At 58.4% G+C, this 22,385-nt stretch overlaps 5 protein-coding genes across 5 annotated transcripts; 3 read left to right on the top strand and 2 right to left on the bottom strand.

Moving 5' to 3' along the window:
- Positions 1–1,563: 1,563 nt before the first annotated feature.
- On the top strand, positions 1,564–5,039 carry JDV02_001492 (uncharacterized protein; the record flags this gene model as incomplete). Its single annotated transcript, XM_047982430.1, has 2 exons — positions 1,564–4,733; positions 4,817–5,039. The coding sequence occupies exons 1-2, from the start codon at positions 1,651–1,653 to the stop codon at positions 5,037–5,039; spliced, it is 3,306 nt and encodes a 1,101-aa protein (XP_047838395.1). The 5' UTR covers positions 1,564–1,650.
- Positions 5,040–5,860: 821 nt separating this feature from the next.
- Positions 5,861–11,456, bottom strand: SGS1 (DNA helicase). The gene is made up of 2 exons (XM_047992572.1): positions 10,945–11,456; positions 5,861–10,895 (listed from the first exon to the last, which is right to left on the bottom strand). Exons 1-2 carry the CDS (start codon positions 11,342–11,344, stop codon positions 6,175–6,177), a joined length of 5,121 nt encoding a protein of 1,706 aa, XP_047838394.1. The 5' UTR covers positions 11,345–11,456; the 3' UTR covers positions 5,861–6,174.
- Positions 11,457–12,838: 1,382 nt separating this feature from the next.
- JDV02_001491 (uncharacterized protein) lies at positions 12,839–14,053 on the top strand. Its single transcript, XM_047982429.1, has 2 exons — positions 12,839–13,117; positions 13,172–14,053. Exons 1-2 carry the CDS (start codon positions 12,910–12,912, stop codon positions 13,807–13,809), a joined length of 846 nt encoding a protein of 281 aa, XP_047838393.1. The 5' UTR covers positions 12,839–12,909; the 3' UTR covers positions 13,810–14,053.
- Positions 14,054–14,661: 608 nt separating this feature from the next.
- JDV02_001490 (uncharacterized protein) lies at positions 14,662–20,909 on the top strand. Its single transcript, XM_047982428.1, has 6 exons — positions 14,662–15,594; positions 15,648–17,132; positions 17,194–18,308; positions 18,362–19,129; positions 19,186–19,433; positions 19,483–20,909. The coding sequence occupies exons 1-6, from the start codon at positions 14,917–14,919 to the stop codon at positions 20,736–20,738; spliced, it is 5,550 nt and encodes a 1,849-aa protein (XP_047838392.1). The 5' UTR covers positions 14,662–14,916; the 3' UTR covers positions 20,739–20,909.
- On the bottom strand, positions 20,810–22,158 carry ATG33 (Autophagy- protein 33). Its single transcript, XM_047982427.1, has 2 exons — positions 21,714–22,158; positions 20,810–21,567 (listed from the first exon to the last, which is right to left on the bottom strand). The coding sequence occupies exons 1-2, from the start codon at positions 21,783–21,785 to the stop codon at positions 21,037–21,039; spliced, it is 603 nt and encodes a 200-aa protein (XP_047838391.1). The 5' UTR covers positions 21,786–22,158; the 3' UTR covers positions 20,810–21,036.
- Positions 22,159–22,385: the final 227 nt, after the last annotated feature.

Raw genomic sequence — 22,385 nt, 5'->3', positions numbered from 1 at the left:
AACGTACTAACTCGCTAGTCAGTCAGTCTGCCATGACGGAGCACAGATGGTGCTCCAAGCCCCCAACGAGAGAGCCTTCCTAGTTATTTCCTTCCCTTGCTTGAGGCAGGTCCCGGTTCCGGGAGGGGGATGGGGAGCTGTGGCAGCCTGCCGGCCCTCATCTCATTGTTAGCCTTGCGCCCGACGACGCCCTGGAGCGCCTCATCTAAGAACCTCTCCATGGCCCCATCCCTCGTGCTCCCTTCTTCCTCTTTTTTTCCCTACACCTTTCTTGTCTCTCATCTCGTGGTTCCTTTCTTTCTCTCTTTCGTGGCTGTTTGTGGTGCCACGTTTTCGATTCTGGTCGATCCGCCGCGGCGTCTCCTCATCCGACGACATCGGGCAACGGCGGTGCCTCTTCGATTTCTTCGCCTTCTGAGTCCCTGGCTGGACCTGGTCCCCTCTGCAGCATCGGACTGGTCAGTGGAGGCTGCGGCGTCGGGCGTCGTGCGTCGTGCAGTGCGCTCCCGTCCTACAGTGTGCGTAGGGAGAGAACCCCCCCGCTGGCGGCTTCTTGCAGCGCCCGATAGCGCACAGCAGCAGGGCCTGCCTGTCTGCCGGTTGCACTTGGAACCCAACCTGGGCTGCAAGGCTTCCTTCATTTGGCCGCGGACACCTCACCTCTCGCTCAATACCGCCGCATCACTCACGAATTCTTCTCGGAGTGGTCGCTCGACCACCCCCGTACGGACAAGGGAGCTTCGAAGCCAAGCCGGCAGCTCATTCAACAATCGGTGACACTCACACTCACACGTTGCGCCGCCCTCCGTCGACCCCACCCTTGCTCGAGGTCAGCTCATCACCCTCAACTTCGCCAGCCAACAGGGGACCCATCCCGCGTTTCGGCGCCCGTCTCGCCCGTCTCGTCCCGGCCTCGGCTCGTTCATCAGGCTCCAAGAAGCGAGGCGACAAGCCGTTGACAGGGCGGCCAGCATCCCGCGCGGCGCAGACCACACGAATCGAGGAGCGAGGGCATCAACAGGGGCCAGCCAGCAGCGTCGTCCACTCATCGGGACTCTCGATAATAACGCCCCTTGCCTCAACTCTCCACATGTTCTATTACCCTTCATTACAAGTATAACGCCTGCCGGAGCCTCGCAGAAAGCGCGCCAGGGCCGTAATAAGGGTGCCTCTTTTTGGGGCAGGGAGCGACACGGTCCGGCGCCGCCGCAACAGCAGCAGCTTCCATCCAGGTTCCCTGACAGCAGCACCAACAGCAGCTACAGTGGAGCACATTGACGCCCCGACCCGCCTGGGGCACCTTGGAAGGCACCTCACCGTACCGACCGCGCCAGACGCCACCCAGCGGGCCCATTAGGCCCATCAAGCCGCCAGGAACCCGAGCGCGCCAGCGCCAAAGAAACCGTCACCGCGCCCCCCGCCCCCCGCCCCGCTTACCATCCACAGCTCCAGGGTTTCAGACTGAGCGCCAGCAGAGCTGCTCCCTGGGCTTTGTCCTTTGCCACCCCGGCGGGCTCCATCAGCCACCCCCAGCCATCACGTCGCTTGTCACCCGCACCCGCTCTTGGTAGGTCCCCAGCCCGCCCACAAAGCCCGCGTCCAGGACTCGACGCGGACGTGTTGGAGAGGAGAGAACCAACTCCGATTACTATGAACGCCCACACCGAGCCGCCGCCTCCTCTGGACCTGGCCCCCGCGAGCTCCGACAACTCGGGCACCGACCAAGACAGCGCCGCCGTGGGTCCGCTCGCGCACAATCCAGAAGGCCGCCACCTCCGCTTCAACGTCGACGACGCGCCTCAACAAGGCACCCACCAGCTGTCCCGAGATGCCGGCGACCAAGCCCTGGAATCTGCCGACCTAGCCAGTGAGGGTGCCTGCCTCCCAGCAGCTCCACCACGTGGCGCCACCAACGCAACCGCACCAGGAACAGCGACAGCGACAGCGACAGCGAGAGCTACAGCTGCCGCGCCCACTGCATTCCCAGGAGCTCACGTCCTCGTTCACGACTACGACAACTCCGCCGCCGCCATCCCCGAGCCGACCGCAGCGACTCCTCCTCCTCCTCACCAGAATCCCCATCTTTACGGCTCCTTCCACCCCGATCTTCTAGACCGCGACTTGACCCCCGTCCCCTTCGACACGCCTGCGCTCAGCCGTACTTCGACGAATAATACCTCGAGGAGCACAAGTCGTGGCAGCTTGACAGCCGCCGCGACTGGTTCCATCCTCTGCGCGACCCCGTCCACGGACAAGGCTACCGCGGCCAACGCGACCGCCTTCAACCACAACAGAGGGCACCCCGCCATTGCCCGCCCGTCCTCCCAGCCCCAGCAGCTCAACGACCCTCAGCCTCCACCTTCTGCCGTCCGCAAGACGTCGCCCGGCTTGGCCGCCAGGCTCAAGGCATTGGGCTTTGGCGCCGCCAAGAAGGCCCCTCCCACGCCGCACTTCGACAGCGTTGGTCGCCTCGACGAACAGCAACTCCGTCAGCTCGACCAGAAGCACCAGGCCGCCTCCATCAAATCCGTCATATCCAGGCGCGGCCGGCCTTGGAAAGGTGCCGGCGCCGCATCCGCCTCATTGACGTCGCTCGATTCGACGGCACTGCCTATCATTGCCGCCGAGTCTCCTCAGCTGCCCGAGATTCAGGCCCCAGAGCCCCTGGCCATGGACACACAAAAGTACCGTCTGCCGGACCACACCAACGGTAATGGCACAAAGGTCACGCTCGATACTCGCCGTGAGCACCTCGAGCGCATCATCCACCCACCTTCTCCCCAAGACATGCACCAGCAGCCGCTGCCGCCGCCGCCGCCGCCAAAGGACACGCCGCCGTCCACAGTCACGCCTCCAGCCGTCGCCTCTCCCAGCGATTATACACCTGGACTAAGCTCCTACTTTACGCCGGGCCACACCCGGCCGGGGTCTATTTACACCTTGTCTCGCGCCTCATTTGCCAACCAGCTTGCCCAGTTGACGTCCCTGCAGCTCCCCGATGCAGAGACGTTGTCAAGTAGAGTTTCTGCTATACCTACCGCCCAGGTTGCCTCCAAGGCGCTCATCAACGCCGCCGATCAGATTAGGAGCTGGATCTTCAAGGCGCAAGAAGTCATTGGCGGCCTCGACAGCGAAGATGATGTTGAATGGGCGGCCGCCGGTGGCCGCGAAGGCCTGGAGGAGGTCGAGGCTGCGATTGCTCGCTTCGAGGAGCTTATCAACGCATACGTCAGCGCCATCGAGGAACTCCAGGGCCGTGACGACATCTCCACCGTGCCCTCCGAGGACCTGAAGCGTGCCGTGAGCCAGATGGAGTCCGTCATCGACGAGTGGGCCAAGATTCGAGCCACCCTGCACAGCGTGCGCGCGCAAGTGGAAATTGCCATGGAGTGGGAGGAGCTGTGGAACAACGTCCTGGGCGACATTCAAGGCGAGATGGACGAACTTAGCCGGCTGGTGTTCGAGATGGAGGAGCGCCGCCACAAGAGCATCGTCGCCGCCGCCAGCGGAGACAACGTCGACATTGGCGACCTCGAGACCATCGTTGAGGACACGCCGGCGCCAGGTCCGCGATTGCAGGCCCCTGGCCGACTCAGCCTCCCTCCGATGAGCCCCGGCACACCCGACACGCCGACCTTGTCGCAAGACGACTCCAGCCTCCTGGCCCTTTTCGCGCGAATGCAGCCGTTGAGAGCATCACTCGACTTCCTGCCCATGCGACTGTCTGTCTTTGAAGCGAGGGCCGAAAAGTCGTTCCCGACTGCTTGTGAAGAGCTCGACATGCGGAGGGATGGCCTGGATGCCAGTTACAAGAAGCTGGAGAAGGACGCCGAGTCTCTGCGCAAGGAATTGGGCGAGGACCGCTGGGTCATTGTCTTTCGCGGGGCCGGCCGCCAAGCACAAAAGATGCACGAGTCCGTTCAGCGCTCGCTGCTCAAGTTTAGAGAGGCGGTAGACGCCGGCCTGCATTTGACGAACCCCCCAGCCATGATGAAGAAGGTGGAAAGCTACGAAGCTAAGAAGACTCACTACGGTCCCGCCATTGAGAGGGTTCTGTCCATCATCGACAAGGGGGTCCAGGAGCGCCTCACCGTCAACGGGGAGATTCTACGCCTTCACAGCGATATGCAGGCCCGGTGGCAGTCTCTCAAGGAGCAGATGCGGGAGTCAGATGCAGTTGTCGAGGAGATGCATGCTGACAGACGCGGCGGCCAGCACCTCCGAGACTCGGTTTCTAGCATGCTGTCCAACGACAGATCTACCACCGGGAGCGGCCGTGAGACGCCTGGCAGCTCGCCGCCCTCTTCGGTCATCATGTCTAGCCTCGGATTCGACCCTCGCACTCCGCAGCCGGCCGCCAAGGGAAGGTCTCCTCGTGCTGGTTCAGTCCCTCGCCCGTCCGGCCGGCGGCACTCGTCCCTCCCCGCGCCGACGTCCTACCAGTCCCAACGGAAAGGGCCGCGACTGTCCACGATTGCCAGCTCATCCACCGTCACGCCGGTTCCTGGGGGCATGACGCCTCGGCCCGGATCGACGGCGGGCCATCGGCCCCCGTGGAACGGATCCACCAATGTCGCGACCCTGGATACCGGCCACAACTTCAAACCCATGAGCCTCACGACGCCGAGCCCATATGCCCGGACACCGAGCACTCAGCGATCCGTGTCGGCTGTCACGCCCTCTACTGCTGGCTCGAGATTGCCGACGCTCCGGAGCAGCGTCGGGCGGGCCGGGTCGGAACCTCCAACGGCCGGTGAGACGCCTTCTCGAACTAATCATTCACGCCTATCGTTTCGCGAACGGCTCGCCTCCCCAGGCCCCTATTCTCAGCAAACCCTTACCAAGCCGCGGCTCTCGACCCAGGCCTCCACGCCGGTGATGCCTGCCAGGCGCCACGTATCCATGCAGCCATCGATGTCCGAAACGACAGCCGACAACAGCCAGCCGGCTCGTCCGGCCAGCTCCCTAGCATCCTCGTCGCGCCGAAGCTCGCTACTCCCGTTGCCAAAGGGGACGAAGGAGGGAAGCACAGGGCGTGACAGCTCTCAATCAGTCGCCGGCGCTCGCTCTACATCCAGTCGTACGGGTCTCCGCAAGCCGATGCCTATGGATCCGAAAGACTCCAAACCGAGGTGGCGCCATTGAATAACCCCAACCAGCCTGCAGATGTCGCAGCTATTTCTTCCAACGTGCAGCTGTGCTGCACTTGAGAACTTTTGAGTCCCATGTATATACATTTAGGTCGGGCAACTGACCGTGAGCTTCTTGTCCGCGACTTCTTTACACATGTTTATAGCGCGGCGCATCGGGCGACGATGGCCGGCACGGCATATGAGTCTGGGGGCCCGTCGAATTTGCAGCGTCCCCTGTTGGCTTGTGTGGCTCGTAGCGGCAGGCTTTCTTTCGGACGCCTCCGCAGCTTCTGCTGCTGCTGCTGCTGCTGCTGCTGCTGCTGCTAGTACCTTGTTGTTGGCATCCGCCCACGCAAATGTTTCTCCTCCGTCCTCTCATCTACCCTTTGTCTCTCGCGCGTGCTTGTTAGGGAACGTGGCTAGGCGCGCTTTGTATGCTAGATCCGGAAGGGGCGCCATGATGGGACGATGTGTGGAGATACCCCGAGACAAGTTAAATTTTCCTTTCTTCTTCTTTAGCCGCATTCTGTTCTTTGCTTGCTAGGTAGTCAGGCAGTCGGTGGTAGCGAGCTGCTTCAAATCAAAAGGCACGCGATCCAAACGCGGCTTACCCTCCCGTCACGGTCTTTCTGGTCTCATACACGGTGCGCCGCCGCCGACTGAGTGACGGACTGACGAACTGCTGCGTGTCTACGAAGCGCCCCGACTGCTCTCATGATATGTATGGTATTGTGTTGAGTATTCATGTCATGGGCAACAAAGTATGCTATGCGTGACGCTGCCTGAGGGGTTGGCACCCGCCCAAAATATTCTCGAAAACAAGTCACGCTGCGTCCATACGCCCCGCATCATGCTACAAGTCTCCGCAAAGTGCCGCAAGAGGATCATGCCGACCGACCTCATTGCAGGGACGGCGCGAACTCCGCAATGAGAAGATGTACTATGCCAAAAGAACCCCGTTTCTAGCATGAATCGTTTCGACCACGCACATGGAAAAACACACGTGTGACCACCAGAGCAAGTGGATCGATCTTGCTCCTTCTCACATTGGCATGAGCCCAATGCCGCCGCCCGACTTCTTGACGATTTTGCCGTCCCGCTTGCTCCCGGCCCCGCTGCCGCCGGCCGTCGCCCACGACGATGACCCTGCCGCCGCCGACGACGACCCGCCAGACTTCCTTCCGAAGCCGCCGCTCGCCTTTCGCTTGGACGGCACGCCACCGCCTTTCTTCTGCCACTTCTTGCCCGAGAACCTCCTGTTCCCTCCACTCTTGTAAGACGACTTTGGCCGGGAGTGGCTCGCCTGCTGCTGCTGCTGCTGCTGTTGCTGGCTGTTGAGCCCCTGCAGCCTTTCGTGAAACGCCTGGACCTCGGGCCGCGGCCTCTCAGTAAAGTAGTGCGAGTCCTCGGCTTCAGCCATGTCCTCGTCCATCTCAATGTCGGAGCTGATCAAGTCGACAATCTCCTGGCCCTGGTCCTGGTCGGACTCTCCATCGACCCCGACCGTCTGCTGGTAGAAGTCGTAGTGCTTCCGCAGCAGCGGCAAGAGCCTAGGCCCGTGCTCGCGGACCTTGTCCGGATCGATGCCGGGGATACGGGCCATCTGGTCCAGCGTAGTCGTCCACTTGATGGCCATTTGTCGAAAGTCTCGTTCCGTAAAGAGCGGGCGGCGGAGTTCCTTCTTATTGCGAATCTGCTCCTCCACCTTTTGGGCCTCGAGCACGAACCCATTGACCAAGTCTTGGTGGAGTTCCGAAAGGTCCTCGAGCTGCTTGCCTGGGGCAGGGGTCATGGCCTTTCTTGCTGGGGGCTTCGCGGGTCGATGCTGGGGCAATGGGGCAAACGCCTCCTCATCGTTGTCATCATTGTCATCATCATGCATGTCGTCGTCCGATATGACAAATCCGTCATTCCTATATCCGTGGGCGGTGACGGGGAACTCGTCCTCATCCTCGCTCTCTACTGCCCTTGATCGCCGCTTGCGCCTTTCCGCCGGGGACGAAACATACGTCGACTGGATTGTCGCGTTCTCCTGGTCGGTTGCCTTCTTCTTTGTCGTCTTCTTGGCCTTCGACTTGGTCGATTTGGAGCTCTTGTCGTCCGTCACCTCGACGGTAAGCATGAGCTTCCGCTGGCCAGTGAGGAAGAGCCGCGCAGTCGGCCCCATCTGAAGATATTGAATGGCCATGCCGTAGTTGCCGACCACGTTTTCTTCGCGAAAGGCCTTCTCCGCGGACAAGCGGTCGATGATGCGAATGACCTCGTGCCTCTTGATATCCCGTGCCATGCCATATTGCTCAGTCGAGTTCTTCTGTTCATTGGCTGGATACTTTTTACCCGTCAAGATATCGGCACATTGGTTCGTCGTCAGGCGTCTCTGGTTCTGGACAACACGAATGGCGGCGATGGCATAGTCCGAAACATCTTTTTGCTCAAAAACAAGCCCGGCTTGGCAGTTGTCGCATGACTGGTGGCATTGGGAAGGAGTGAAGTCCTCTCCGAAGTAGCGAAGGATCTCTGTGCGGCGGCAATCCGACTTGTTATCACAAAAGGCCGTGACGCGGTTCAGCATCGCCATTTGCCGCTCAATCTGCTCCGCGTTGCCATCTCCGTCGGCAATCAATTTCTTGAGGACTCTTATATCCCCCTTTCCGTAGAAAAGAATGCAGTCGGAGGGCTTGCCGTCTCTGCCAGCCCGACCCGTCTCTTGGTAGTAGCCCTCCAAGCTCTTGGGAAGCCCGTGGTGCACGACAAATCGGACGTCGGGCTTGTCGATGCCCATGCCAAACGCTATCGTTGCCACAACTACCTTGACGGATCCTTTCTGCCAAGCCGTCTGCACTGCGACTTTCTCGCTCGGCTCAATTGCCGCATGGTAGTGACGTGCTGCAATGCCATGGTCACAGAGCGCCGACGCGACATTTTCGGCCTGCTTTCGTGAGATGGTGTAGACGATACCGGTGACGCCAGGGTATTTGCTGTTGATCAGGGTGGCAATCTTTTCGGTTGCGCTGGCATTGGTGCCCTTTGGCCTGACCTCGTAGTAGAGGTTCGGTCGGTTGAAGCTTTGAGAGAAGATCTGGCAGTTAACCATGCCGAGGTTGTGTTTGATATCGACAATGACGTTCTGCGTCGCCGTGGCCGTCAGGGCCATGACAGGGACCTCGGGGAACTTCAGTCGGACCTGTCCGAGAGTCTTGTAGTCGGGTCGAAAGTCGTGCCCCCACTGGCTCACGCAATGAGCTTCGTCAATGACGAGCCGCGCAAACTTGCCCCGGCGATACAAGTTCTGCATCGCGTTGTTGAACGCCGCGTTCTTGCTGACCATCTCTGGCGTGACGTAGAGCAGCTCGATGAAGTGCTCTGGGCTCCGCTCGCTGAAGGCGCTCATCACCTGCCTCTTGTACTCCGCAGAACATTCGCCATTGAATGCCACGGCTTGGATTCCGAGTGCCTTCATGTGGTCGACCTGATCCTGCATCAAACTCAGCAGCGGGGAGACGACAATGGTAACGCCTCTCGTCTTGCCGCTTCTCACTACTGCAGGCAACTGGTAGCATAACGACTTGCCTCCGCCGGTTGGCATCAGAACGAATGCATCCTCACCAGACAAGGTTGCGTTGATGGCTTGCAGCTGGTTTTGTCGAAACCCCTTCATTCTAAACCGGTCCTTGAGCATCTTCTGAACCTCTGGAGACCACGAGTGCCTCATGAGCTCGGGAGGGATGCTCAGATCGGGGATAATAGGCGCGGCCTGTCTCTTAGATGGTGTTCGTCTGGAAACGGGCCCGGCGTTTCCAGATGTTTCGGAGAAGACATGTCGTGGTACCACAGACTCACGCGTCTCGCAATCCCGTACAAGCTCAAGCATCTCGGCGTCGTCGCCGAAATCGCTGAAATTGTCGCTGGTCAGGTGTCCATGCTTCTTTGGCGTATGATGGCGAGCCTCCAAGTGCGTTTTTCGGTGCTGTAGTGTAGGCAGATGTTGCACGTCCGGCTCGTCGACTTCAGAATAGAAATCCTCTGCCGCAGCTATATCCGCGGCGGATTCTTCAAACATAGGGGGCGCCGGCTGAGGCCTCCTCGCGGCCCGTGAAGTCGTGGGGAGTTCCCGCGGAAATGGCCGCATTGTCGCATCCTCGCCTTCTTGGGATATCAGGCTGCTTCTCGGCATGCTCGGGGCTGCTTGGATAGGCTGGTTCCACACACGCGACTGCGAAGCCCCAGACATTTGCGTCTGGTGGATGACCTGCGTCCCCACAGGATTACTGTTTGGCGATACTCTGGACGGTCGTGATGTCTCATGAGGGTCGACAGATGGTGATTGTGTGCCAAAGACGACTGGTCCTCGACTCCCAGTGCTGCCAGAACTCGACCCGTGAGCAGGCTGGATGAAGGAGGATTCATCCAAGCCAGCGTCAGTGATTATGCGATTCAATTCATCCTCCTTCAGTTCGACCACTTCTGTGAGGTCGTCGAGCTGAACCTCGTCATCCTCTGTGTCGATCCCATCCGCGTAGGACTGTGCAATTCTTTTCGCCAGTGATTCTCGTTGCACACATAGGTCTGTGTAGGACTTCATAGCATCGGTGAGATTCTTGACTGCCTTTTGTTGCTTGATCAGTCGTTCCTTTTCAGCCTTGACCTCGTTGCGCCTTTCTTTAGGCCACCGCTCATTAATCGCGCGCATGAAATCCTGTCCATTTTGTCGTATCCGAGACTCGAGCAATGCATGTCCCGTTGCGAGCGCCTGAGGGTTTTCAGACAAGTGAGAAAGCAGCTTGGGAGACTGACTCGCAGACGACGGGCCGAGCTCGGAAGGGACCAGCAGGTCGGGCCGCGAATCGCTCCCTAGCCCTACCCCGATCTCTCTGGAGTCGCTTCCAATAGAAATGAGTGAGGAATCGAGCAGAGGGACCCGAGGCGGAGAGACGACCCTCGTTGTTGATGTATCGGGCGGTCTTGAAGATGCCCCTGGCACTGAAGGCACCTCTTCCCGACTGGATTTAGGGGGAGGCTCTCTGGATGAGCGTGCCGTTATATTGTGAGAGGGCGGCGTCACGAACTCATCTTCGGAGTCCGGTATATAGTCATTTCTTTCGACCGATCGAGGTCTCGCCATTTCGAGGCGTCCTTCATCCTCGGAGGAAAAGCCTGGCTCAGGCAGGACGCGCTGCTTCTTGCTGCTTCCTGATGGCCGTGGAGTGCTTTTTGTCGGTGTTTGATTCATCTCAGCCGCATCACGTCTACTTGCCGCCCGCTTAGAAGGCGATGACATGACTTGGCCAAGGCTTGGGATGGAGTTGGTGGCTTTGCTTGTAGCGGAGTGGGACCCCTGAAGTTGACCGGGCGTATGTCTCGCAGGGCGCTGTTTGACGCTCCCTGTGAGTCCATCTCGACGCACCGTGGATCTGTTCCCTGGTGTTGATGCGGGCGGATCGGTTCCGAGAACGTGATATATATCTGGGAAGCTGTCGTCAGGGCCAGGCTCGTCCCTAGTGATACCATCGCTCTTCCGTTTCTTTGAACCTCTTGAAGACGGTAAGGGAGACCATGTGGCAGTCTCATCGTCCCAGAGGCGGACGTCTTCGCCAAATTCGAGCGACTCGGCGGAACCAGTTGTAGTATTTGTCAGGTCCATGCACTCGAGGCCGTCGGCGTCGAAGTCGGACAGATCTACTTTGAAGTCGGGGGAAGCGTATCGCCGGGGGGCAACTTTGGACGGAGAAGAGCCCAACTTGACTCGAGATACCCGTGAGCCGCCTATAATTGTCAGCTTCGGCTGCATCATGGGGGATCCTGCTGCACGAACCTCCATCCCGGTAGGGCCTTTCTTGTCCGTCATTGGTGGCAGACGGCGTAAGGGGTTGTTGTCCTCGCTGAGATACCAGTAGCGGCTTCTTTGATTTTGTGGTCGAGGTCATTCGCCCCATGCTGTGATCCTCCACTGTCACCTCGTAAGTAACGGGCAACGCATTCACAGCGGGCCAGGCCGAGTCACGCGCTGGCCCCGGCGGCGGCGGGCGATTGGGGGCTGATCTATCGAGTGCAGCGGCGCGCGCGGGGAGAGATTGCGATCCCCTTCCCTGCGACTGTGACGCCTCGAGCGAGCTGGGATCGGTGATGCCGGGGAATGAAGGCGCGGGCGGCTTAGTTAACGCGACGTTCTGCAGCAGCCAGGTGATGTGCTCTGAGAGATTGTTCCGCGTCATGGAGCCGGCTACTGGGTTTCAGGTCGTTTGAGGCCCTCAATTCCGAGCGACATTGGAGGAGTCGGGCGTGCTCATGTCGTGCGGAAGCTGCTCTGCGAATGCTGGCTTGTTGTCACGCCGTGAATGAGGGCGGCCGGTCGAGCACGATGGCGGCGGAGTCGCCAGGCACCGCACCGCACCTTCCCGCGTACCGCGTTTGTTAGTCAGCGAATGCGTGCTCACGTGATCTCCACGCCAAATGAATTTCCTAATCGGGCAAGCAGGCCATTTGGAGCCAACAGGGCCGAGGCCAGTTGTCGGGCCTTGAGCGATGACAATTTTGTCGCGTGCTCGTGCATCGTTGTGGCGGATTCGTGTGTGCTCTGTGGTCCGCGTTCGCCAACTTGAGGCGGTCTGGCGACGAGCTGAACGTCATGCCGTACTACCAAGTACGAAGACTCAACGACAGGCCAACAGGCATCGCTCCCAACCGCTTGCCTGCTCGTTGGTGGTTGCATGTATTCCGTGCAGAAGAACGTGATGTCACCACTCTCTGACCGGGCGTCGCGGCGCCGTCCCGGGACAGCGGCTGTCGGTGCACGGTGGGCCCGTCGAACTGGCGGGCTACGCACCCCAAGCCACCGGCCCGGGTTGCCGAGCCGTTCGGCAGCCGGCCGGGACCCACCCCGGAAGGGCTGGGCTGCGTCCGACATGATTGGATGGCGTCGCCGGATCTGTCACGACGGATTTTTTTCCTTTTTTTTCCTTGCCCCTTCTCCTCCCCGAAGACCGCACTGTGCAGCGATCATGGACGATCACGGCAGCCGAGATTGGCTGCTTGCCGCAGACTGAGTCAAGCCCCGTGGCCGCCGTTTCGGGCCCAACCTCTGCTGAAGTCTCTGAGACACGGCCATTGTTAGTTTTGAGCTCTGGATCTCGTTCTAAGAGTACTTGGTACATGACGAAGTAGGACAGCTTGGAGGGGACGGCCGAGATAGGCTCCGCCCCCGAAGTCGCCGCAGGAAGAGCAGACTACTGACGTACTTCTTACCCACGGCATCAATCTTGACAGCTGCCCAGGCGTATAATGTAGACTGTCCTGCTTCCTCCCAAGTGATTTGCTGTCTCACCGCCGCGAAGGTCGCAATCAAAATCGGTGCCCGGCGGGGCGGGCTCCGACGACGACGGCAACCCAACTCTTGGCTTTGCGGGAGCTGAACCCAAACGATGAACGTACGGTTTCACAAGATACGAAGCATGTCCAGCATGGTTGCGGTCGGCCGGGCTTGTGTCGGGAACAAGCGGCCAAGCAACGAATCGGACGCATCGTAAAGTTTGCCAAGTGGATCGGGAGGCGTCCCGTCCAAGTACGATCCTTGGCGACGTTCAACGACGGCTGTCGGCTCCGATCTCTCGGCGCCCAAATTCGGGCTGTGCTTGTCATGTTCTGTTTGCCGTCCGACCTGGAGAAACACTTATAGCATTCATTTCCCCCTCTTACCATGTAGTCGTATGCTTCCCCGTCCAGCCCCTACTCGCCTCAGCTTTTTCCTGGTGGAGGCGCTTCTACGACATCGAAACCCACAATGTCGTCCACTGTCCGAGGCCCAGGCATGACTGAGAAGTCTACGCAGCCATCTAAATCAACGCCGGAATCGAGCCCGGCAGAGGTTGTGTCCCCCGCCAAAGCGTCCACCGCCAGCCGCGTGGCCAACCACCTCACAGAAGATATCCGATCTTCCACATTCACAGAGCTGCTCCTCGTAGTGCTCACATTTTGCACCGGCATGCAAGGTAGATACACACCACTACATGTCGCATCCTGATCGTGGCTGACATGGTGTTTAGATGCCACAACATTTCCCGACTACCACTGTTTTGCCTCGAACCAGACCGGCAACACTGTCTTCCTTTGCCTAGCCCTGATCATGCCGCGGCTCAACGGGGAGTCCTTTATCACCTCAAACATCGGCATGGCTCTTGGGCTCTTTCTCGGAGCCGGATGGCTTACTGGCCAGCTAAGCCACATCATCGGGGCCCGAAGACGATGGTGGCTCATTCTGTGCAATTTTGTGCAGAGCTGCTTCGTCCTGGGAGCCGCGGGCATCCAATACCGCTACGGCGTCGAGGACCGAGGCTCAACGGCGCTTGCAGTCGTTGGCCTGTTGGCATTCGCTGCTGGGAGCCAGGTCGTTCAGTCACGGAGTCTAGCCATGACCGAGATCAGCACCGCAATGGCGACGGCCGCCTGGGTCGATCTCATGATAGACCAGAAGCTTTTTGCCGCCAAGAATCGGCCGCGTACAAGGCGCGTCGCCTTTTTGCTGTCTTTGGTTGCGGGCTCTCTTGTCGGTGCCGTCATCTACCGGGAGGTGGGCTCCGCGACGGCAATTGTTGTCTCCGGGGCTGGAAAGCTTCTCGTAACTTTGTTGTACGCCTTTTCACCCGCGGAGAAGAAGGAGAGCGAGTGCTTGTCGCCTGTATGAGAGGACATGTGGATAGGAAGGGGGACGAAGTGTGCGCCAAACTCATTGAATTTTTTTTTAGCACAGTACGGCCGGCATGGCGTAGCGCTACATTTGTTTTCTGGCATGGCATGGCAGAGCCCTGATTCTGAGCGAAAGACATCGAGAACAAGACTGTTTCCCGCTAGCGAAGCGGCCATCTGGTAGAGGTTAAGTTGCCGCACTTGGAAGCAACGCTTTTATATACTGCACTCTTCATTGGAAACGGCCCGTTGAATCTGGGAGTCGTGAAATTTTGATTGCGGAAAGGGGAGGGGATTTGAGGTTTCTGCCTGCCGGCGGTTTCCGCGTTGAGGGCACGCCGCCGCACCAGGATATCGGTTCCCGACCCTTGATGATAGATGTCGCAGAGGATCAGAGCGTGAACGGACTGGATGGACACGAGCGTCACAGCCAAGCGAGTGGCCGGTGTTGGATGGAGAGCCAAGGTGAGGGGCTCGCCAGTCTCCAGGCACCAGGCGGGGCACTTACAGGACCCGGCTGGAGATCACGGGGTCTCGCGTGCACTGGGGCCCTGCGATTTAGGCAGCACAGCCCCTGGACACCCTGGAGGCGCGTCACTCGCGTCCAAAGGAAGGCGCCACCAACCCTCGGCCCCTGCCAGCTGAAGTGCTGGCGGAAGGCACGACCAGCAGATGGCCCGCATCGTCCAACATCCATTGGATCACATCACGATGTCGACAGGCGAGGCAGACGGTGTGGGATACCCAAGGCACACACATCTCTCTCCTCCCGTCTCCTCTTTCATCGCGGGGTATAAAATCATACTCAATCCCTCTACCCGTCGATTCTACGATTGTCCTTGTCCTCCAACTGTCAAGCAACTCGGCGTGTCGTTGAATTACAAGACGCCGTATCCCCGCCATCCCCGCCATCTCCCACGCCACGGTTCCCACACTATTGATTGATTGGCCTTGGCCTCTTGTTATTTCGTACGGAACTGTTCAGCCGCAGCGTCCCCTGATAATCTCGCATCGTCGTCGCCACTCAAAACTTCTTCAACAGACGTTCTTCCTCGTTTTGTCCCTTTCATCTGCATACATATTCTATTGCAGCAGACTTCACAAAATGGCCCCGCTGGACCTCCCACAGTTGCCTGCTCCTCACAAGGAGCTGGCCAGGCACATTGCGCAGCACCCAGAGCAGGCGGTCGAGGGCATTATGGCCCCGTATCGCAAATATGAGGCCCGTCTGCGCGAGGTCTATGCCCAGGACCGCCAGAATCCTGCCCTGGACGACCCGTACATCAATGTCGTTCCACTCTTCACAGATGACACCAAGCACATCACCACCCGAGCTCGGGACTTGTCCCAAGAATCGCCGGAGCAGCAGTCCAAGTACATCATGGCTCTACCAGACGACAAACGTCGCCCTCACGGCTCACCAGCCACGGTCGCCGACCTGGCCGAGTTCCAGCACAACTTCGGTGTCTTTTCCGAGTCCTCTTTGGTCGAGTTAGACTGGAGCAATGTGGTCGCTGCAGGGTCTTCCGTTGTCAACTGTCTCCTGCCCGTCCCCCAGGACTTCAAGGTGTCGAAGCGCAAGCTGCGTGAGTATTATCACGAGAAGTTTTGTCCCGCCTCCGACGTCGACCTTTTCTTGTACGGCCTTACGCACGAGCAAGCTATTGAGAAAATTAAGCAAATTGAACGCGCTATCCGAGATGCTCTTCTCAACGAGGTTACCGTCGTGCGTACCAAATACGCCATAACGATTGCCAGCCAATATCCAGTGCGACATGTTCAGGTTGGTCTTCAACGCAGATCTCTTCCCCCGAGCCAACAACTAAATCCTTACAGATCGTTCTTCGTGTCTACAAATCCATTAGTGAAATTTTGACCGGCTTCGATATTGACGCCGCTGGGGGTGCCTACGATGGAAAGCAAGTATACGTAACCCCGCGAGCTCTTGGTAGTTTTATCACACAGATCAATCATGTCGATCTCTCTCGCCGGAGTCCTTCTTACGAGAACCGCCTGTCCAAGTACTCTCACCGCAACTTTGAAGTGTACTGGCCCGAGCTCGATCGATCTAGGGTTGATCCTACCATATTTGAGCGAAGCTTTCAACGAACGCTTGGTTTGGCCAGACTACTGGTCCTGGAGCGCCTCCCCACCAACTCTGCCCGAGAGGCCTACTTGAATAAGAGACGCATGGAACGCGGCAGACCAACCAGGCACACCAACCGATTTCCAATCAGAGGCAACATCAAAGATTCACATGAGGACGAAGTTGCCGACTGGTTGTCAGAAGAGGACATCAGCAACTACCATACCTTCACCGTCCCATATGGAGAAAAGTTCCACGCGAAGCGCATCGAGAAGCTCTGCTACACCAGGGATCTCCTTCTCAATGCCGAGTGGAATCAGTCTAAGGATCGTGAAGTCTACCTCCACCGTCACCCGGCTTTTTTCGGTCGCGTCGAGGATGTCATCGAGGACTGCTGCGGATTTTGCCCCAAGCCTGTTTCGCCCGAGGAGATCGAGGTTGCTGGGAAGGAGGCCGAGATCTATATCTCGGGCAAAGTATCGTTTCTTATCGACGATCCTGGACGCCAACAAATCGGTTCCTTCAACCCCTTGACCGAGCAAGACTGGACCGACATGGCCTATGTCGGTAACACTGCGAGATTGTGTCAATCCATTGTGGATGGCGACATCGACGACGTCCTCAATTGGCTCTCTCAAGAAGATGCTGACCCCAACAAGCGCGATTACACCGGCCGCACACCATTGCAACTTGCAGTCATGACCTCGACCCCTGAGATAGTCAAGTGTCTGGTGGACCACGGTGCTCGCCTCACGGCGAGGCTAGCAGATGGCAGGACTGCTCTTCATCTTGCAGCTGCTCGAGGCCAGACCGAGATGATTAAGATACTCATGGAGAAGAGTATCGAGAATGAAGAGGCTGAAGAGGAGCGTCAGGCAAGGCGTCGTAAGGCAAGTGGTATCATGAGGTCTGATGTTGGAGGAACGACACATGATACCGAGAGTGAGGATGTTGAAAACCCCGAGCCTGAAGACTCTAAAGACTCTGAAAATTCTGATGGCGAACTCGTTGACGATGCCAAGACAGAAACCGATGTTCAGTCGCTTGCTACGGGGTCGTTTGTGAAAGTGAAGAAGCAGGATGGCGACGGCAACGACGATGACGTGGCTCTGGAAGCATCAGAGGATGAACCAGATTACTACCAGATTGACGTCCTTGCCTGGGATGTTCCTTGCTCGCCCCTGCATCTCGCCATCGCCGAGGGGCACGAGGAGACGGTGAAGCTCCTTTGCGATGTGAGTGGTCCAACCGCCTCTTCTCTTTCCGTCCCACAGATTTTGCTAACTCAATCCTCAGTATGGAGCAGACTCTATCCTGCCAGTCAAATTTCTCAGCTCCGACTCTGACAACACTGCTGCGATTCTCACTTTGACGCTTGCACTCTCTCTCCCGACTGAAAAAGCCAAGTCCATGGCCAGACTTCTCCTTCGGCTCGGTGCAACCTCGTCACAGGCCGATTCCCGAGGCTACACAGCCTTCCAGAAATATATCGACACAGGCAAGAGCGAAGTGATTGATGTTCTGCTCGACACGGACAGGATGGGCGTAAAGACATCCATCAATCACTTGGCGTTCACCGGCTACAGCTGGAATGCGAACACGACCTCGCCCCTTCACAGCGCAGTCGAGCGAGGGGATTCGGTTCTGGTCCTCAAATTGCTCAATGCTGGAGCCAAGAGCCAGATTGATTTCGACACTTGGCTGAAGGCTGCCAAAGTATCCTCGATTCATGGCAACCTCGGTGATCTGGACCATGCGCGCCGCAGTTATCGAGAATCCTTGGAGCAACCTCTTATTGCCGCCATTCGTTCTGGCAACGCCGATGCCGCCATCAAACTCTTGGAAGACGGCGCTGACCCGAATGCTCTTACATCAGACACCAATCGCCTCCTGATTGACGAGTACAGACGCAGGTGGAACCATGGTACTTCAGCTCTGGACCTTGTCCGAGACGTCATCCATGAGCTTTTGATGTACAAGGGAGAAAAGGCTCTTTTCACCGAGCCCACTTCTCAGCCAGGCATGGATGAGTATCTTGAGAAAATCGAGACGAACACGTATACTCACTGGATCGTCTCGACGGACGTAAAGAAATCCAAGAGCCGTTTTGAATTCGAAGAGAAGGCGTATGCCAAGGAGGTGGAGCGCCTAAGGACCTTGCAGGGGGCCGCCGAGAAGAAGGAGGCCATCGACGAGACCCTGTCAGAGTTCACGAATCTGGAGAGCGCTCTGATTGCCAAAGGCGGCAAGGCGTTTAGCGAGCTGCACCCCGACATCGATGCCCAGCCGCGGACATTGAAAGCACCCCAGGATCGAGAAGTTGAGAAAGTACATGAGAAGTATAAGTACGACTTCAGCTTCAACAACGACCCAGATATGAACGATGCGAGAAGGGACGGATATGTCCAGCTGTAAGTGTAATTACGACGGGAATGTAGAATTACAAGATGGCTGACTGCAGCAGCATGGAAGCCGCGTGGTCCGGAGACTTGGATCGCATAAAGTCGATGACCCTAGAGGCGTGGGGTCCGGAGAAGGATCGAGCACCGCTTAAGATGTCGATCTCGGATAAGTCGCAGAACTCTCCCTTTTCAGTTGCGTTTCTCAAAGGCCACAAGGACGTCGCTCATGCCATTCTTGAGATTGTCAAAGCTCAATGGTCTGCCCCGGAGAAGGAGAATCTGCGGTACAAAATGGAGCAAGAGGACGACGATGATGAGGACGAGAACGACAGCGAGGATTCGGCAAACGATGACGACGACCAGCCACGGATCGTTTCCGAGAACCTGGACAAGACATTCACCATTGAAGATATTGGAAAGGTGTCTATGCAAGTCAAATCGCATGACAAGCCACTCGACATTCTTTGCAGATCCTTTCAGACCTTCACCATCAATGACAAGGCCGTCACAGAAATGCACTCCAGACGCAGTCTATTCGTGCATGTGCTGGATAAGGACGACACGGCGGGTCTCAAAGCGCTATTGGACATGGCGCAGCACTTCTCGGGACAAAAGTTGCCGTGCGATGAAGAAGAAGGCAGCGAAAATTTTACTTTCCCCGAATCTGACTTCCGTTGGGCTGTAGAGAACGGGAAAACGGGACTTCTTGGATTGATCATCAAGCGCACTGGCGCAGGAATCCCGCTGGACCACTTGGTCAAGAAAAGCGGTGTTGAAATCAAGAAGAAGCCTCGCTACTACCAGGGCCTAACTGTCTACGGCAAGAAGAGGTAATTTACCGTGGTCGCCCATTCAACGCTTCTGGCCTGGCTAACCCGTCTCACAGAAAGGACTGGGCGACGGCGGGTCGCAGTATGGTGACGAGAACAACCGGTCTACGGACCCCTCCACTTCTTCATGCAGCTCTCGGTGGCTCCCTCGAAGGCATCGAGTTCTTCTTGAGCGAGACACCACATCGCCTTTACGGAGAGTTCGGCAAAAGCAAAGCGGCTCGGGACGATCCTCGCCTGAAGCATCTGAAGGAGAGTCCGAAGGGGTTCGAGAGAGCCATATCCAAGTGGCTGGGGGCTGACAGTATGCTGAACTCCTTGATGCTTGTTGTGCAAAGGCTGACACCTGCTAGACGACTTGGTCATTCACTGTGCGGTGCTGAGCACTGTAACTAAGGAATCGGTAGAGTTGCTCGGGTACCTGGTCAACGCTTGCCCCGAATTCATCGAGAAGAAGACTTCCAGCGGCGATACGCCTTTGATGGTCGCCTGCAGTCTCGGCCGGATCGAATACGTCAAGACACTCCTTGCCGCCGGGGCCGACCAGTCCACCAGGAATGCGAGTGGCGAGAATATTGTTCACGCATCGCTCAAGGGTAACCCCACTGCTGCTCATATCAAACCCTTGATGGAAATTCTCGATTCAGATCTACGAAAGCACCTATTCTTGCAGCGGAAGAGCCTCGAGCACAACGGCACTACTCCCCTGCACACATGGATCTCTCGAGTCTGCGGCTTGTCGGACAGTGGAGAGACCACGAGCTACTACCACTACAACAGGAGCTACTACAACCAGGCGCCGTCAGAATATCGGGATCAGGAAGTAGTTGTGACTATGGCCAAGCTTCTGCTAGGATACTCGAATGGCGAAGAGCTGGATATGCTCAACGGGGCTGGAGAGACTTGCCTGCACACCGCCGTCAAGCGCGAGGTGATCTCGCTCGTCAAGGTCCTAGTTGACTTCAAGCCTCAGCTGCTGCTTCGGGAGAATGCGGTCGGTCGCACGCCCGCCGAGATTGCGCATGACCAGCTTCAGAGCCAGACGTTCGAAAAACCCAACGATCACTACCGACACCGGACGTCCACGGCGGTGGAAGATCTCATCAACAAGCATGTCGACAATTTTGCGACTGAGTCGAAGGCCGACAAAGCTGATGACGCTACCATCAAGGGCAAGCTCCAGGCTCTCGGCCTCAGCGCCGACTACGACGAGGGAGATCTTGTCTCTCTGTTGGCAGCAATGGGCACCAGCGGCGGCAAGTCGGGGTCGACGCCATCGTCTGGGACGATGAAAAAAGCAATCTGGGACTTTTGCTTCTCGGCACTGAGCAAAGATTCGGGGAAGCGCCGACTCGTGAGCCTCAATGAGGCCAATGACGTGGCCAGACGGCTAGGCGAAAAGCACACGCCGTCTCGCTACTTCAGCGTAGAGAACCGCAAGGACGAGGATGAGGAGGAGCAAGGGTCGCAGGATGGCAAAGATGACACGACGGACTTTGTGGTCAGAGAGATGCAGCAACGCAGGGGCAAGGCATGGGAGTTCTCCGAGTACGAGGCAGAGAAGCTCGGCATCTCCAAGTGCGACGGGTGTGGGAGATACCACCCGTAAAAAGCTGGAAGGAAGGTCTGCAGTTTACTTCACAGAAAGATTGTGAGGCCAGGTGGCTTGGTGCGAGATGTATCAGCTTCCATGTACGGTGCTTGTTTGCTATGGATGTGGTAGTGAGGGAATAGGAGATGGTCCGAGCCTTGGTGCGCTTTAACAGAAACCTTCGTGGGGAAAACAACGTCCCTCCCAACTCCGTAAACATTTACACTGTGAGAAATCAACATGTTTTGCATCTACCGGCAACCAGAAAAAAGCGTTCAACCGATTTCTCGACGGTACAAGGGCCAAAGAGGCGCAATCACGAGACGTAGGCGACGACCTGCTGAAAGCCATCGCCCCAGAGCCCGACGACGGCCATGGCGAAGCCCAGGGCGGACAAGCCAGTCTGCACCACATAGCGCCTCGCAAGCGCCTCGACCTCGACCCTGACCTCCTCGCCATTGACATCCTCGATGTCCTCCTCGCTAGCAGCCTCGCTGGTGACGTCGCCAAGGACCTCGTAGCTGGCCTCCATCCTGCGGGCGGGGGACTGCTTCTTGGGGGACCTCTGGCGCGGTGTGGCGGGAGGCGCGGCGGGCCGGGGCAGGAGGCGCGGGGCGGCCGAGGCGATGAGGGCGAGCAGCGACGAGTAGAGGAGGTACGGGTGGCGGGAGGAACGCGGGGCGAGGACGAAGGCGAGGAGGAGCGGGGCCGAGGACAGCGCGGTGAGGGCGCGGAGCGGGCGGGCGAGGGAGTCGACGAGGGAGGCGACGGCCTGCGAGGCCGACGACGAGGACGGGAGGCGCAGGAGGGAGGGGAGGGAGACGGCCGAGACGGTGTAGGAGACGCCCTGTGAGTCGGGTTTTGCACGTCAGTACTTATTAAGCTACGTTGTCGTCGTTGGGGAGGGGGAGGGAGATGGAGACGTGCGCGCATGCGCGCCCGACATCTCGGCGACGGAGGATGAGGACGGGGGGGGGGGATGGCAACACGTACCGTCAGCAAGCCGAGGGACACGGTCCCCACGAACTTGAGGACCGAAATGGCCCTTGCGCCGGCGCACACCATGGCTGCTGCTTGCTGGGTGCTGTTGCTGTTGCCTGCGTTCTTGCGCCGATACTCCAGGCGGAGGGGGTTGTAATGTGTGTGAGCTCGTGGCACCCCAGCGGAAAAGGAAGCGCGCGCTTTGCTTGGGGCTTGAGGGATAGCGACGCAGCGGCGGAGGCGGCGTAGTAGTAGAAGGAGGAGGAGGGAGCAGTAGGAGGGGTCGTGATGATGGATGGATGGATGTATGTACGTTGGAGCTAGGCTGACGGTTTGGCCCAGAGCAAGGGAAGCGCGGGACGACCTTGCCGGGGAGGAGGAGGGGGAGAATGGAGGTGCTGCCCCAGACGAGCCGATGGCCAGTGGTGGTGGTGGCGATGGGTGGCCTAGGATTGGCTCGTGATGCGCAGTGACGCAGCTCTTGTTGGAGTGCAGCCTGCGGGCCCGTTACGGCTCTCCAGCTCTCTCTCCAGCAGCGGGGAGCTTTTTGCCGCCTGCCCTGCCGACTAGGTTTCCTCCTCAGGCCTGCTCGGCTCCATCGGCCAGGCCCCTCCCTCACTGGACGTTGCAGCGCAAGGCAGCTCAAGGCCCACCCTGAGGTGCCCACCACTGGCCCAGAAACCC

This window comes from Purpureocillium takamizusanense, chromosome 1 (genome assembly GCF_022605165.1).
Source record: "Purpureocillium takamizusanense chromosome 1, complete sequence".
In the NCBI taxonomy this organism is placed as follows: Eukaryota; Fungi; Ascomycota; class Sordariomycetes; order Hypocreales; family Ophiocordycipitaceae; genus Purpureocillium; species Purpureocillium takamizusanense.
Note: the sequence above shows the minus strand (reverse complement) of the source record. Positions and strands in the feature narration are given on the sequence as shown.

What these genes read in the sequence shown, in the direction of transcription:
- SGS1 (XM_047992572.1), bottom strand. Translation starts at nt 11,344, where the DNA reads ATGACGCGGAACAATCTCTCAGAGCACATCACCTGGCTGCTGCAGAAC. An exon ending in AAGGCCCTACCGGGATGGAG is followed by an intron (nt 10,896 to 10,944) that starts GTTCGTGCAGCA and finishes TGACAATTATAG; the next exon opens with GCGGCTCACGGGTATCTCGA.
- JDV02_001490 (XM_047982428.1), top strand. Translation starts at nt 14,917, where the DNA reads ATGGCCCCGCTGGACCTCCCACAGTTGCCTGCTCCTCACAAGGAGCTG. An exon ending in ATCCAGTGCGACATGTTCAG is followed by an intron (nt 15,595 to 15,647) that starts GTTGGTCTTCAA and finishes AAATCCTTACAG; the next exon opens with ATCGTTCTTCGTGTCTACAA. An exon ending in ACTGTCTACGGCAAGAAGAG is followed by an intron (nt 19,130 to 19,185) that starts GTAATTTACCGT and finishes CCCGTCTCACAG; the next exon opens with AAAGGACTGGGCGACGGCGG.
- JDV02_001491 (XM_047982429.1), top strand. Translation starts at nt 12,910, where the DNA reads ATGTCGTCCACTGTCCGAGGCCCAGGCATGACTGAGAAGTCTACGCAG. An exon ending in ATTTTGCACCGGCATGCAAG is followed by an intron (nt 13,118 to 13,171) that starts GTAGATACACAC and finishes CATGGTGTTTAG; the next exon opens with ATGCCACAACATTTCCCGAC.
- ATG33 (XM_047982427.1), bottom strand. Translation starts at nt 21,785, where the DNA reads ATGGTGTGCGCCGGCGCAAGGGCCATTTCGGTCCTCAAGTTCGTGGGG. An exon ending in TGTCCCTCGGCTTGCTGACG is followed by an intron (nt 21,568 to 21,713) that starts GTACGTGTTGCC and finishes CCCGACTCACAG; the next exon opens with GGCGTCTCCTACACCGTCTC.